The sequence below is a fragment of the Neofelis nebulosa genome, chromosome 15 (assembly GCF_028018385.1).
Source record: "Neofelis nebulosa isolate mNeoNeb1 chromosome 15, mNeoNeb1.pri, whole genome shotgun sequence".
Lineage (NCBI taxonomy): Eukaryota > Metazoa > Chordata > Mammalia > Carnivora > Felidae > Neofelis > Neofelis nebulosa.
The window spans coordinates 60,296,793-60,312,349 of record NC_080796.1 but is presented as its reverse complement, the minus strand read 5'-3'; the positions used below and the strand labels follow the sequence as shown (position 1 = coordinate 60,312,349).

The 15,557-nt window shown below is 37.0% G+C and overlaps 1 protein-coding gene across 2 annotated transcripts in view; it reads left to right on the top strand.

Moving 5' to 3' along the window:
• The window catches only part of USH2A (usherin), a 745,506-nt gene that overhangs the window by 206,613 nt on the left and 523,336 nt on the right, over positions 1-15,557 (top strand). For both annotated transcript variants that reach the window (XM_058701414.1, XM_058701413.1), the window contains 4 exons: positions 4,064-4,558; positions 5,602-5,871; positions 7,478-7,647; positions 13,623-13,767. In XM_058701414.1, the coding sequence (XP_058557397.1) occupies positions 4,064-4,558; positions 5,602-5,871; positions 7,478-7,647; positions 13,623-13,767 (1,080 nt within the window). The remainder of the gene's footprint in view (positions 1-4,063; positions 4,559-5,601; positions 5,872-7,477; positions 7,648-13,622; positions 13,768-15,557) is intronic.

The following is a 15,557-nucleotide window of genomic DNA, read 5'->3' as shown; positions in this document are numbered from 1 at the left end:
TTCCCCCTCTTCTCCCCAACTTCACAGTTAAATCATTACTCATTTGGGATGCCATGAGTAGAGAAATAGCCCTTACATGTTTACTCTAAAAAAAAAAAAAAAAATCCTTTCACAGAGAAACTAGACGAATACTTCAACACCTGACCGTTGTTTACATAGCCTAAAGACATTAACGTAGCTTAGAGTTTCAGACAACTATACATCTTAGTGAACCCTGAGATTTCATTTCTACTTTTAATATCGTTATCATTTGTTATTCCACACTACATCAAGGGATCAATGTAACAAGTGGTAAGATAGCTCAGCTACTCTGAGAGACAAACAGAGAATATAGGGAGGGGATGAGGAAAAAAAACAGAAGAGATGATGGCAAGTAACTGTTTCTCTAAGGCTCTCAATATTCTTTCCTAGAAAAATATTTGGAAAAATCATTCCTTCATTTATTCAATGAAATTTTATTCAGTGCTAACTCCAGATCAGGAACTGTGTGAGTCACTAGAAATATAAAGATGGAAGGAATAGTTCTCATTATCGAGAGGGGAGATAAAAAGTAAAACAAAATTATAATATATTTTAAATGTTGAATTAGAGTAGACTTGGAGTATTAAGAAAGTACTGTAACCCTGACTACGCTATCAGAGATGGAGACTGAGAACCACTAAAAGTTTTGCAGTCAGGAAGTGATGTGTGAACTGGGTTAGCCAGGTACTATGGTAGAGCAAGAATGATTGTCATGGAAGAAATTGTACGTGAAAAGGCATGAAGGGCAGGTGTAGGAGAAAATAAGGTACATTCAGGAAACCTGAGCTGGTCCAGGTAGCTTTCATGGGTGGTGTATTAGGACATACCTCAATCCAGAGTGGGTACCAGCTGAGATCATGAGTTCATGCTGAAGGAAGAATTCTGAATGTTTCCCCAAATGTGCAGAAGTTTGTGGTAGGAGAACAATTTTCCCAGCTCAGAGTTAAAGATAGAGATAATTCTTCTCCTAACTGAGGAGTGCAACCTGCTTGAGATAAGTTCTTTTAACCTGAGTTATTTTATTGTTGCTATGATAGAATTAAGGGGAATTCTGTTTATACCCTTTCAACTGCTTTTATTTAGTTCATATTGTATGTTTATATAATATTTTTAACCAAATATATGTTGCCATCTCAATTCTATCATTACTCTAATTACTTACTATGTAGACTGCTCTTGTAAATTTTGATCTATTGAGATTATGTCCCATTTCTCAAATGCTACAACTATTATGTACGTGCTGAACTTTTTAATTATCATCAGGTTATATGTCTTCCAACTTCCAGTTTAAGCACATGCCAGTCTCTTGAAATATTTAGCATTGATAGTTATTTTTGCCTTTTAGATTTTGGCTTTTGGCATGTTAAGTAGAATATTTTCCATCATTTTCTAGCCTTAAATGATCTTTTTTCAAAATTTTTTGAGTATTTTAAACAGTCTCATGTGGGATATACATAACTTTAATAAATATTTATTGAATTTATTATTATATGCCAGAAATACATGTAATAGTAGCTGCACCATGGCTATGATAGAGAAATTTCCTTAATTGTTCAATTGTAATAACAATGCTATGTTATGAGCAACAAGTATGATGTTCAGGTAATATATCGAAAACCAATGTAGTAGGCATTTGAATAACTGATAGAATGACACTACTTAGCAACTACTCTCAATATATCACAGGCACATTTTTCCAGTGCAGGATATCACTTTTTCTGGAGAGACATAGTAAACGTCATTCATCAAATCCTTCCAATGGAGGATATCACATTTTCTAAAGAGGCATAGTAATTTTTTTAAATATGAAATTTACTGTCAAATTGGTTTCCATACAACATCCAGTGCTCATCCCAACAGGTGCCCTCCTCAATGCCCATCACTCACCCTCCCCTCCCTCCCACCCCCCATCAACCCTCAGTTTGTTCTAGTCTCTTACGTTTTGGCTCCCTCCCTCTCTAACCTTTTTTTTTCCCTTCCCCCCACCCCATGGTCTTCTGTTAAGTTTCTCAGGATCCACATAAGAGTGGAGGCATAGTAAATTTTATGCATCAGTTTTACTGATTGATTTAACAAATATTTATTGAAATTCTACTATGTGCTACAAATGGTGGCAAGTAAGGAGGACATGATCTTGGCTTTCCCAGAATGTTAAGTCTAGTGTCGAAGACAGACAATTTATCAAACTATTAAACTACTAAAATGTGAGAAGGGTATATGCACATTATATGTCATAATGGGAGATTATGGCTAATTTTCTTTCTTCTACATCCAGGAAAACCTGAAATCTCATAATATTCTCCCACTCCTACCTCATTTAAGCATGCTCAGTACATTTTTAAAAAATTGCCAACACCCCTCTGCCCTGAACCTACTTCAGTTTTGGACTGCAGAAAAGATAAGGAATTAGGAGAATATGAGTCTGGATCTTCCCAGATTACTTAGGTTCTCAGAAGGTAACAGTTCCCTGGTTTGATTCTATAATAGAAAGTTTCACTAATACAGGAGACAAAAATTAGATATCAATGAGAACGCATTTTTTAAATTTGATATTAAGCGTACTTGAAAAGAAATTCATCAGTGCATTTAATTATTACTAGTATTAGTGCCTCCAAAGAGGAATCTCAGTGTACAATAATTTGTCTATGTAATTTTGTCATTGGGGTAGATCTTTTCCTTTTTTAAAAACATTTTTAATGTTTATTTTTGAGAGAGAGAGATACAGAGCATTAGCAGGGGAGGGGCAGAGAGAGGGTGGGGGGGAGACAGAGAATCTGAAGCAGGCTCCAGGCTCTGAGCTGTCAGCACAGAGCCCAATATGGGGCTCAAACCCACAAACTGTTAGATCATGACCTGAGCCACCCAGGTGCCCCTGGGGTAGATCTTTTTCTTATAAAAGTGTCATATCCAATGAAGAAATCATCAAAGAAATTTTTTTAATATCACGATTCCAGCATTCTAGTATGATGACTAACTTCACTTTGGAAAGTTTCTGGAATAGTGTGTACTCCAGTTTATTTTTCATAATAATATTTACATATATGCACTATTGCCTTTTATGCTTTTTTCTCATGTTGCTGCATGGCCCTCGTTACTATGTTTTATAATAATTACATGATATTAAAATTCTATTAATGTAATACATTAATATTACAATATTATAACGCATTAAATTCCACTTTAATATACTTCAACATTTCCTATTATAAATGACACATCAGTACTTTTAGATGCTTCCTGAGGAAATGCTTCCCAAGAATTTGAGTAAGGACCATGGTCTTATAAAATATGTTTTAGTGTATGCTTGTACAAGCCCTCAGTCTGTTGCCTCTCAGTTTCACACTTACCCTTCATTGCCTCCTTTGCAACAATAGATCTGGAGCCTGTAAACGTTCCTCCGTGGCTACCTGGCATGTTTTAATTGTCACAATCCTGCAGTACGCTTCCTGTCCCCTTTGAGAATGGGATTCCAGGCACACATCTAATCATGTCCGCTCCCTATCTTTGTAATCTTTTGAAAACCAGACTTCTCTTGTGTAAGTTGTCCCCTGCTGATTACAAATGTCTGCAAAAGTTAGTGGTTTAAAACAACAATAAACATTTCTAATTTCACAGTTTCTAGGAGTCATAAATTCAGGAAAGTTTCCAGTCATGCTATTGGCCAGGTGGCCAATGTGGCCTGTGGTAGCAGTTTGCCAACCCTTCATGTCGTGCAAAATATTGTTTAACAAGCAAACAGGTCATATAGAAGAAAAAACCTGTTATTTCAGTTTCAGAGAACTGCCAGAAATTCCTCTTATATCTTCTATAAAAAAGACACCATATTATATAAAGAATGAGAGCTTAAGCCTTCTAATATCCTTCATTACAAAAGGCACTTATACCATACAAGTAATCAGTATTTGCTTTATTTCTGTTTTAAATATATGAACCATACTCTTACTCAAAAGAGCAGATTGTGCATAGGAAAATGGTTGCAAATAGTTCCTTACTAATTTGTGACATGTAACTATTTTCTTCTTTTTTTTCTCTTTAATTTCAGATATTCAGTACTTCTTAGACACTGACCTGTCACCATATACTTCATATTCCTATTACATCGAGACCGCCAGCGTGCATGGCTCCACAAAGAGTGCACCTGTCACTTTCAAGACGAAACCGGGGGTCCCGGAAGGACACTTGAACTTAAGTTATATCATTCCTGTTGGCTCAGACTCTGTAACACTTACCTGGACCACACCTTCAAATCGTTCTGGTCCTATAGAAAAATATATTTTGTCCTGTGCTCCTTTGGGTGGCATTCAGCCGTGTGTTCCTTATGAAGGTCGTGAGACTGCAGCTACCGTCTGGAATCTGGTTCCATTCACCAAGTACCATTTCTCTGTACAGGCATGTACTAGTGGGGGCTGTTTACACAGCTCACCCCTTACAGTGATCACAGCCCAAGCACCTCCCCGAAGGCTGAGTCCACCTGCAGTGTGGAAGATCAGTTCTACAGAGCTTCATGTCGAGTGGTCTCCCCCAGTGGAACCAAATGGTAGGAAGGCAAGGCTCAGATCTCCCTTTCTTGGCCAAACATGAATGAGAATTTAGGCATTTGGAATCGTGCAGTAAGAGTCTGGCAATTGTATTCATTTTTGTAACTGTAGGATAGAATAATTGAGAAGGTCTAAAGATATCAAACGCTCTTTGGACTATGTAGAACAAGTTAGTAGAACAAGTGTATTTCTTTAATCTAATAACAAATTCCATTCATTTAAATTGCCCCTTAAAAGGCTAATATTATCTTTGCTCTTAATGACATCTGTCACAACACAAATGATGTTTCTAATTTGAAACTCACTTATGAGATGCATTATATTTGACTGTGTCACAAGCCAGGGCACCCATAAGCAGTAAATTTTCTCTTTTAACCAAGAAAAGGATATAAAATAATACCAAAAATATGTATATAGGCTGGCTGACTCCATTAAGTTAATTTTTTGTCTTCATACAATTGAACTCTTGGTTATATAGGCCAGACACAAATTCATAGATTTTTAGTAATTAATTTCATGTGTTGTACTATGGCAAAACCTTTTATCGTGGACTTTTAGAGTTACTTGATAAGAATATGTAGAAATTAAGTTGAATGTTCTAATATTTATGTAAATGGGGCTGTGTTAAATAGATAATTAAATTAAAATCCCCAAATTTGAAAGTATACATATTGGAGGTGCAGTGATCGGATTACACCCCTCCCTCAAACAAAGCAATTCTTCTTAGAAATTATGGCCCTTCACTCTGCAGAGGATTGGATTTACCTGTAATAAGTTATCGCCATTTTGTGTTTATGCATTCCCTTTTGGTTTGTTTTTCCATGAATATGCTTTTTAGCGGTACTTTATACATTCATCTATCCATCAGCTTGTTGTCTTTTATAAGTCCCATCATCTGGATTATTAAAGGAGTGAACAGGTAATCTAGTCAGGAGAATAAGGCAAAGCCAGCAGAACTCTTTAACTGACCTACCCCCACCCTACCCCCAAAACTGTCACTTTGTCCGATGAGTCTCCTTGGCTCTATGTTTCACTTTTCTAGGAGTGATAATAAGATATGAACTGTACATGAAAAGATTGAGATCTGATGGACAAGCCACGTCAGCAGAAAGTCAAGTTTTTCAGAGCAGTGGATGGCTCAGTCCTCACCCATTTGGAGAATCGGCCAATGAAAATGCATTAAAACCTCCTCAGACAGCTACAACCATCACTGCCTTGGAGCCATATACCACGTATGGGTTTCGAGTGTCAGCTGTGAATATGGCTGGCAGTGTGTCATCTGCCTGGACTTCAGAAAGAACAGGAGAATCAGGTGAGGAAAAGGGTTTTGAATTCTACTTTTAAGACTCCCACATAAAAATGCTGCCCCAAATGAAAGTCAACAGCACTAAAGTACATTTCGAAAAGCAAGAATTATAAATTTATATAGGCCAAGGAAAAATTTAATATATTGGTTGGCTACATAAATAACTCAAGGTCATAAAGCACTTGCAGTGAGTTTTAGGGAAAAAAAGGTAAATGCCTGAGCTATTACTTCAAGAGGGAAAAATAACTTCACTGTAGTTACAGTCTTTTGGGAATGTTTGCCAAAAATAGCAATTGGTTTCCATTCCTGAAGTGGGTTGGCCATATATCCTATCTTGCTCCAAATTCAGTACAATTTATATTCAATGAAAGAGATAGCTGTTACCCATTTCACAAATCCTGTTTTGTTTTTATTTCTCTCTCCAAAGCAAATAGTGTAGGTACTAGGTGGTACCTAATGATAGAATCCCGGGTATCAAAATCCATAATTTGCAACTGTACTCACAAGCAGCTGGCAGTGTGGGAAGAAAGGAGTGTGACATTTTCAATTTTCTGAAGATATCTTCACTATGGCAAATGAGAGATTTTTTAACCCTCCCCCTTACTCTTTACATTAAAAACACCTCAAATATCATGAGCCTTTAACCAAAAAAATACACTTTTGTTATGTTTTGAATCTATGGATATTCAAGAAATCCCAAGTCCTGATTTAAATTGGCTCTGTTAAGACTGTGGGGAGGATAAGGGTAGCTTTAGGTTGATGTCCAAGGGAATCATTTCATGAATAAAATGTGCATTCTGCTTGAGCATCTCTTAATGACTACCAGCCATCTTGGACAAATAATAGTGCCGTGATAGCACAAGTGATGAGCCATGGCGTTCTGGAAGGGGAAAATCAAGGTCAGAAATGAAAAGTAATGGGTGAAACTGCAATACTGGACCCTCATAATCTTATGGGTCACTGGCTCCTGAGCGTGCAATGAGGTCCTTTGATAATACACCTTTGGTTAGCACATTTAAAATCCATATTAAGATCTCAAGGATGGCAGGGGGAGAATGTATGTGTGTATGTACTCTGAACATTTCAATCAAGATTTATTGAAAACTTAAAAAATTTCTTTGGGGTTATTTAGAACATTTTCGATTTACCACTTTCTGAAGAGTAATATTCTCCCAGCTGTATCAGTGTGGGTGAAATACTTCTCTCCATTAGAACTCTAGTGTGTTACTCTTCGTTGTTCTGGACTTTGTGGACTAAGACTTAGTTTTGATGACTTCTCCTTTCAAATGCTTCATAAGACCTATGATTCCCCACTCCAAAAAATCTATTAGTTATCTTCACGAACGTTAGCAAATTCCTATATGATTTTTATTTTGTGAATGGAAAATACCTTTGCTGGTAAAATAAGAATGGAGAACATCCTTGCAGAAAACATAAAAAAAAAAGTGAATGGCTTTTATAAACACCAGTATATCCTTTGATTTTTAAAAATCAGGGTGTTAATGTAAGGAACAGGGGTATGGCAGAAACTAGAACACAGGTATGAATTTACTCCCGAAACCTGTAAATAATGGCGTTCATTGTTGGCTGCTGTACTTGTTGTCATTGACAGTGCCAACGTTCATGGCCCCTCCCTCCGTCTCCCCGCTTTCACCGTATTCCCTCAATGTGTCCTGGGAGAAGCCGGCAGATAATGTAACAAGAGGAGAAGTTATGGGGTACAAGATCAATATGATTTCTGAACAATCACCTCAACAATCTGTTCCTGCAGCATTGTCACAGGTATTGTTATTTGAACTAATGTCCTTTCAAAATTGAATTGTCTTCATTTTGATATTTTCTGAGTTTGCAGAATTCTGTGACCGATTTCTCTCTTCTAGATTCCTTAAATGGGGCATTGTTTCCTGATATGATATAATGTATGCAAGGCTCTATATACTTATAGCACCTACTTTTTCTAATATAAGCATGTATTAAGACAAAATAGATATAACATTGTTTAATAAAATCTGCTTTTTACACTTAATATATATCCTTATATATCTTGTAAGAAGCCGACTTTCAGTAGCTATGTAGCGTCACATTATTTGGGCAGACAATAATGCATTTAGCCAACCCACAATCAGTTGATATTTATACTGTATTGATTCTTTTGGAAATATAAGTAGCATTGATAAGAATGTCTTATGTGTACATTTTGCATATTCCTGAAGAGAAAAGAATTCTGAGGAATTCTTATAGCAGCTTATAGCAAAGGGTATTAACATGTTGAAGGTTTGGGATATACAGTGACATATTGTTTACTAGTACTTCATCCTCTAGCTAGAAGTAATGAGAATAATAATCATAGCTAACTTATGAAGGCTGTATTATGTGCATGGACTAAGTCATTTGATATGTATATAACAATCCTGGTGGGGGGGGGGGCGCGGTGAGAGGCTCTTCTTTCCCTCCAGTTTATGGTGTGGCCAATGTACTCCATTAGTCTATTCTATCAGCATGAGGGTGGCCGATGACAGAGATGGCTGACGTTAACTGGACAAGTCATTCTGTGTGCTTGACTGTTTAGCACCTCTTCTGAGGAAGATGCTCTTTGGTAGCACTAGCACAATATAAAGGGATCTTCGCACATAACTATCTCTCCCATGGTCCTATCCACACTCTTCATTCTCAGACTTCCTGGTTCCTGATCTTCTAGTCTTTTCTCTCTCATGCCCATGACTAATACATCCCAGCCACTGTCATATAGTTCAGGTGTATTCTACCTTTGGATCCTTCCCTTTCCATACAAAATCGATGACAAGGTGTGCTACTGGTTTTCGGGATCATCCTTGAATGGAGCTACAGAGCAGCTATCATGCACTTGCAACCACACACTAAGGCAACCCATCTGTGAACCAAACCGCATGTTTATACTCTCTCAGCTCTTGAGGGACCTCCAACAAGTCATAGGTATGAGCTGAGAGTGATTGAGCTACCACTATACAAATGGTCGATAAGATGGGGGTCCCAACAATCTGCTTGCACAGTATATAATAATTCCTGGCTCTTTTTATGCCCCTTTCCATTTATGGATATCCCTTTCCCCAGACATCCCTTTCCATTTTATGATGAATTTCTGTTGGGCTTCAATGGCCTTAAGAGATGGCATGTCTGACAGAACTCAGCTCATGAGAGGCAACTCTAGCTTCATGGCCATTTGATGTTCCACAGTCAGGTTCTCTGCTTTTACCAAGGCCCAATAGCACGCTAGAAGCTGTCTAGCAAATGGTGTTTAATTTCCATTGTGTCATATGCCCTTGCTCCAGATCCTGTGAGTCTACCTTGTGATCTCTTATTGAGAGCTTGCCGTAAATGTCTCACAGCATCTTTTCCCACTATAGCCACCTTTAGTACCACAGGCTCTGATAGACTTTGTGTCCCAAGTTGCTTGGCTGCTTGCAAAACAGCCTTGACCTTGACCTGCTGAAGAATCCATTTCCGCTTGAGGGCACACTCAGAGCTGGCAGCGCTCCATATCACTCAGTAACTTGGTCAGAATAGTATTCCCAGATGTGGAATATGCTCTCTTCAGAACCTAAGAAGGCCTGCCAGACATTCTGTTTCCTTCCTACTAGTGTAAGTGCAAGAGGCAATAAGCTGACCTTTATTTTGGAAGGGGTGTCCTAGCATGTCTCAGGCTACTGCACCCCCAAACATTTTACTGATAGGGCAGACCCCTTAATTGTCAAAAACGTGGTCTCTCATTCTTTGGGGGACATAATACTTATCAAGACTTCAACATAACTGCCACTTCTTGATTCTCTGATTCTTCTTCTTTTTTTTTTATTCATTTTTTGAGAGAGATGGAGACAGAGTGTGAGTGGGGGACGGGCAGAGAGAGAGGGAGACAGAATCGGAAGCAGGCTCCAGGCTCTGAGCTGTCAGCACAGAGCCCAGTGTGGGGCTCCAACCCACAAACTGGGAGATCATGACCTGAATCGAAGTTGGAGGCCTAACTGACTGAGCCACCCAGGCGCACTGAAATTTATTATTTTTTAAGTGGAGGCCACAGTCTGAAATCAAAGTGTTGGCGGGGCCATTTTCCCCCCAGTGGCTCTAGATGAGAATCCTTCCTTGCTTCCTCCAGCTTCTGGTAGTTTCTGGCGTTCCTTGGTTGGTGGCCACAAAACTCCAATCTCAGCATGTTGTCACATAGTCTTCTCTGTGTCATTATCTCCTCTGTGTCTGTGTAGCCCTCTCCTTTCTCCTATAAATATATGACTTATATTTAAAGCTCACCCTAAACGTGTGATTTAATTAATTACATCTGCAAAGACCGTATTTCCAAGTAAGATAACTTTCTGAGGTACTAGGTGAACAAGAATTTGTGGGGGACACTATTCAACCCATTGCCAATAGGTTTGCCAATATTCTCGAGCCTTTTCAGTAGACTGAGCATGTATACAACACAAAACTAGGAGAAGAAAAAGAGTCAATAAATAATTTATGACTCCTTGTTACACTTTTTCATTAGTCTGGAAATAAGTACTGACTTATTTGCAACTGTCTCAGGTGGCAAAAATAGACCTAGTCTTATACAAATCTTTTAACTTAAACAACTTAGTCTACCAATCCAGCATATAGCAGGATTTAGGGTAAATTTACAGCCATCACTGCTTTGTTTGGTCCTTAATTTCATACCATATTTAGCATTGATGTTTTGTTGTTTTTGCCACTCTTTTGTTTTGTAAACTGTTCTTTCCTTGTAAGATAGTTTCAAAGCAACTATTGCTTGCAGTATAATATTCTCTTCCAAGACACAAAACTAAGTAAAAAACACCGTTCATAAAAATATAGCCTTGGAAGTCAATTTGTTTATATCCCATTTCTGCCAATCGCTAGCCCTCCACACATCTGTGTGTTTCAGGTCTTACTCATCCGTAAAATAGGAAAACAATTTCTTCTTACCTATGTGGTGTCTGTGGAACTTCAAGAGCTTGGCGAATATTAGCTACTATTAGTGATTTTTATTAATGGGCTAAGACTACATTACACTTTAAAAAGATCACTTTATAGTTCAGTGGAGCAGTAAAGATTTCATTTTTATGACAAAAATTATGGATATGCATCTTTGTTTAAAAGTCCTTTCTTTGTGGCCCAATTGAAGAAAGATGTAGATATGTCACTTTCTTCTCTTACGCTTTCTCTCCCCCACAAATATCTATCTACTTCATTGTGTATTAACGAAAATGAAATCAAGAGTGGCAAAGTCAAAATTGTCACTTCAGTAGTTAAATTTGTATCCACACTGACCTGAGTGTGTCTTGTTATAAGTTTGGTAAATGAATAGCCAAAATTTCTAGGGAAAGCTACTGTAAAATAACTGCTAAGGAAATTTTGGCTAAGAGTGTGGCAAGGAAGGGGCACCTGGGTGGCTCAGTTGGTTAAGCGTCTGACTTCGGTTCAGGTCATGATCTTGTGGTTCGTGGGTTCAAGCCCTGTGTTGGGATCTATGCTGACAGCTCAGAGCCTGGAGCCTGCTTCAAATTCTGTGTCTCCGTCTCTCTCTGCCTCTCCCCCACTCACATTCTGTCTCTCTTTCAAAAATAAATTAACATAAAAAAAAAGAATGTGGCAAGGAAATAGATAGAACAGTTGATATTATCAGTGTAGGATTTCAAGCTCCCACCGATTTCTTTCCACCTCTTTAAAGATTTGTGCCAAAGAAAATTTTCAATTAAATTGATCCTTTAAGACGTGTAAAATGACTGTATATATGGTAGAGAAAAAAACTCATCTGAGTGATTATTTTATGTGCTACAAGCTTGAAGGTAAATGTCCTTTTAAAATCTGGTAATTTGTACCAATCATATGTAGAGAAGTAAAAGCCCATCAAAATTAGTATTAATCTACATTTTCTATTTCTTATTATATGTCATTATGTGTTCTTGCTATGAAGAATAGTTTATTAAACAAATGATTCAACATCCTAGATTACAAAGGAAACACTTTATTTTCAAATTAATTTTTTTTAATTTGAATACAGTTGATGTAATGTCACAATAGTGTCAGGTGTACAACATAGTGATTCAACTTCTCTGTATGTTATGCTATGTTCACCACGAATGCAGCTACCATCTGTCACCATACAATACTATTACACATAATACATATTTTAGATTCCACATATGAGTGAACCATATCATATGTGTCTTTCTAAGTGTGACTTATTTTACTTAGCATAATACCCTCCAGGTCCATCCATGTTGTTGGAAATGGCATGATCTCCTCCCTTTTTATGGCTACATAATATTCCATTGTATTTTTTTTTACCACATCTTCCTTAAAATAAGAAACACTTTGCTGTATTTTATCCTGAAAACAATTTCATTTTCTAAAAATCTAAATTAATCCAAACCGGAGTTGTTCTAAATGGGATAAATTTTATAGCAATACTCAATACATTTTACTCATTTCAAAGTTTTATTTTTCTTAGAAAATTTTAAATCACATTGCACAGAAGAGAACATTTTACAAAATCAATAACAATTTCAGAATTAGAAAAATGAAGTACTCATGATTTGGTTTTTGATGTTTTCTGATTTCTAAATGTAATTGCAAGGAAATAATACCAAAGTTTTAAATTATTCCTAGATTTTTAGACTCTTTGGAATCACCTTTATTTCTGAAAAATATTATATAAATGATGTAGTTCATATCCCATTCACACTGTTTTCTAGAACTACTCATTTAGGTTATAAAGTTTTAAAGTAAATGCCTAGGCAATATTCCAAATGAATTTTATTGTATTTCTAAAGGGAGAATATCTAGAAAATTACTTCAAATGTTACGAACCTTAACAGCTATCTAGATTTATACATATAGAAGATTATTTGATATGATATCAGTATCCCTTAGAAAAAAGTTTTATACTCATGCTTGGTGTCATACTTTTTGTTTCAATGACTTCTTTTTCTGAATACAATTTCCAGTGGTTTTTGTATGTATAAACTAAGTAAACTTATACGGTTGCTTTTGATCATTCCTAGTTTTAATGATAGGACCAAGGCTCAGTGTTAGTTGTTTAATTATTTGTTTATGTACTATGGCGTTCCTTTCAGCCTCCTTCGCTCAAATCTGCTTTTCTCCCTTGAAATTGTGTGATAAAGACAATATTTGAAGAAATGTAACTGTTTGATCTAATCTGTATATGCTTATTTGTATAAGAAAGATAATTGAGAATTGACCTCATGTGGATGCTCAGTAATGTGTTTACTTGTTTTCCTTTTTCTTTTGTGGCTTTTTATTTTTAAAGAAAATGATGGGATTAATTTAACATAGTGACATTTTTCTGTGCTAGTTCCATCAAATGACGTGTGGGCATCACTGCATGGGGTTCGTTTTGGCCAAGCCCCATGGTTTTATTTGGCCCTTTCATGATAACAATCACAATGTCACCATCCTTTATCTCTGCCATTGGTGACAATAACCATACCACCACGCTGCTTTATGAGGCAGCAACTTGCTTTCCTCATTTATCCACTCAGGAACTGGATTATTACCTCATAAAACAGTGTGATTGTACAATTATCAATTAAATCCTAGCTTGTTGAGACTCTTCAAAAAAAAAAATCCCTTTCCTAATAGTGGTTGGCAATAATTTCTTTGTCTGAATTCATAGAACATGACTGGATTCTGGTTTCTTGACTGCCAAAGTTACATTTCTCACACTGTTTATCTATTATCTGACTTTTTTTTTTTTTTTGGCCTTGAAGGTGTCGTATACTGCCAAATCCCAAGAACTGTCTTATATTGTAAAAGAACTAAAACCTTATAAGATATACAACTTCACTATTTCTCTCTGCAATTCAATTGGTTGTGTGACCAGTGCTTCAGGAGCAGGACAGACATTAGCAGCAGGTAAGCAAGTTTTTCTGTACCTGAAAAATGTGAAAAATATATTGTATATTTGTAAACAAACACCTATAAAGCTCAACACCTTCTCTAGTTTGGACTTAATACTTGTCTTTTCTGGTTTCTCCTGCTCCCTGATCACGAACCCTGATTGCTAGCTGTATTGACATTTTTAAACAAACAAAAATAAATAAATAGACTTAAGTTTCTAAGAGGTCCCTGGGAGCCCTGAGTTGCAGCTGTGCCATAATAAGAAATGCAGCTAGATGCAGAGTGACTCCAGGGCTCAGTATTCACTCTAGGTCCTACTGATATCCTGACAGTTGTTAGAAGTATTCAGGAGGCTTCTTATGAGGGCTCAGGATATTTCTTCTTGACCCTTTTTGCGGGCTTTGGGTCTACCCACTCCTGCTCTCTGGGGCTAAAGGCAGACATCCAGGAACTAGTGGGATATTCTGGTGTTATATTTTACCTTTAATGGATAGGCAGCAGTGTAATTATTAATTTACTTATTATTAAGAAGAAGCTACTAAGTTTATACAATTTAAATAAAGGAGTCATTATCAAGTATGATCTTAGTAGGAAATGCTTTGCATAAAATATTGCTTGCTTTACATAGAACAAACTAGATTCATACAAACTTGATTACATGTATTACTAACACCTACATAACTCAATTACTCTGCATTTAGTGTATTTTCAAATCAGTTTTTCTGTCTGCAGTCAAGCAAAGCTTGGTGCTCCCTAAGAAAATTTCCAGATGTGAGGAGGTTAAGAAACTCTTAGAAAATCCAGATGTGAGAAGGTCGAAAGACTTCTAGGTGAATGAAAGATATGAAAAGATATTTAGCTATAAAAATATTCCTTATGCCTTTTCCCTGTGTTCAAGTCTGATTCTATCGTTTTGTTTTACCTCTCTTTAGTTCTGGAAAAACTTGTTTGGCTCAAATGATCTCATCCAAGTAATTTGTTTCTTCAAATTGCTATCAATGAGAACAACTCACAAATTCTAAAGAAGTATGTTTGTTTTATTACCTCTCCAACCAAACTCTTTGTATTTTTATATATTTATATGTATTTCATATGTGTGAATACATTTATGGGGTACCTAGGTTGTACAAAATACCATTCTCCTATAAGACTGTTTGTTTGTTTGATTATTAGAGGGCTGCTGAATATGGATAATAGAGGCAGGCTCTCTGCCTTCTTTTGGAAAGATGACATAGTTTGGGACTAGAGAACAAAAAAAAGAGGACTCAGTCTTGCAGGCTGAAGAAAGTAAAAATAGAAACAATGCAAGCTGAAGATTGGCCTGAGGTATAGTGGAAGGTACGGAGGGATATACTTATAGTGGAAGATAGATGGATACCAACCATGTGACTGAGTAGAACTGAAATCATGACCCCCAGGGTAAAACGTTTAAAATCACCTAGTGTGACTTTCTAACCAATAATGGTATATTCTTTGTAACATTGTTCCCAAGTGTTTGTCCAACCCATGCTTGATACCTTTCGTGGTAGGGGAGCTACTACCTCTCAGGCAAATCCAGGTTTAGAGACCTCTTTCCAGAGGTGATTCCTTACATGGATCTAAAATATCTCTATGTGGCCTCTACTCAACATTTTCCTTCTACTCCTTAGGGGCTCTCCTCAGTCTAATTCATCTTTTTCTTGACGTACTTCCAATGACATTTTCAGTTCTGTCCGCTCAAGTCTCTCCCCTACGCTGCACACCACGGCACCCCCGTCTGTACCTCACACGTCATAGTTCTACCACTAGTGCAGGTACTCTCCTGT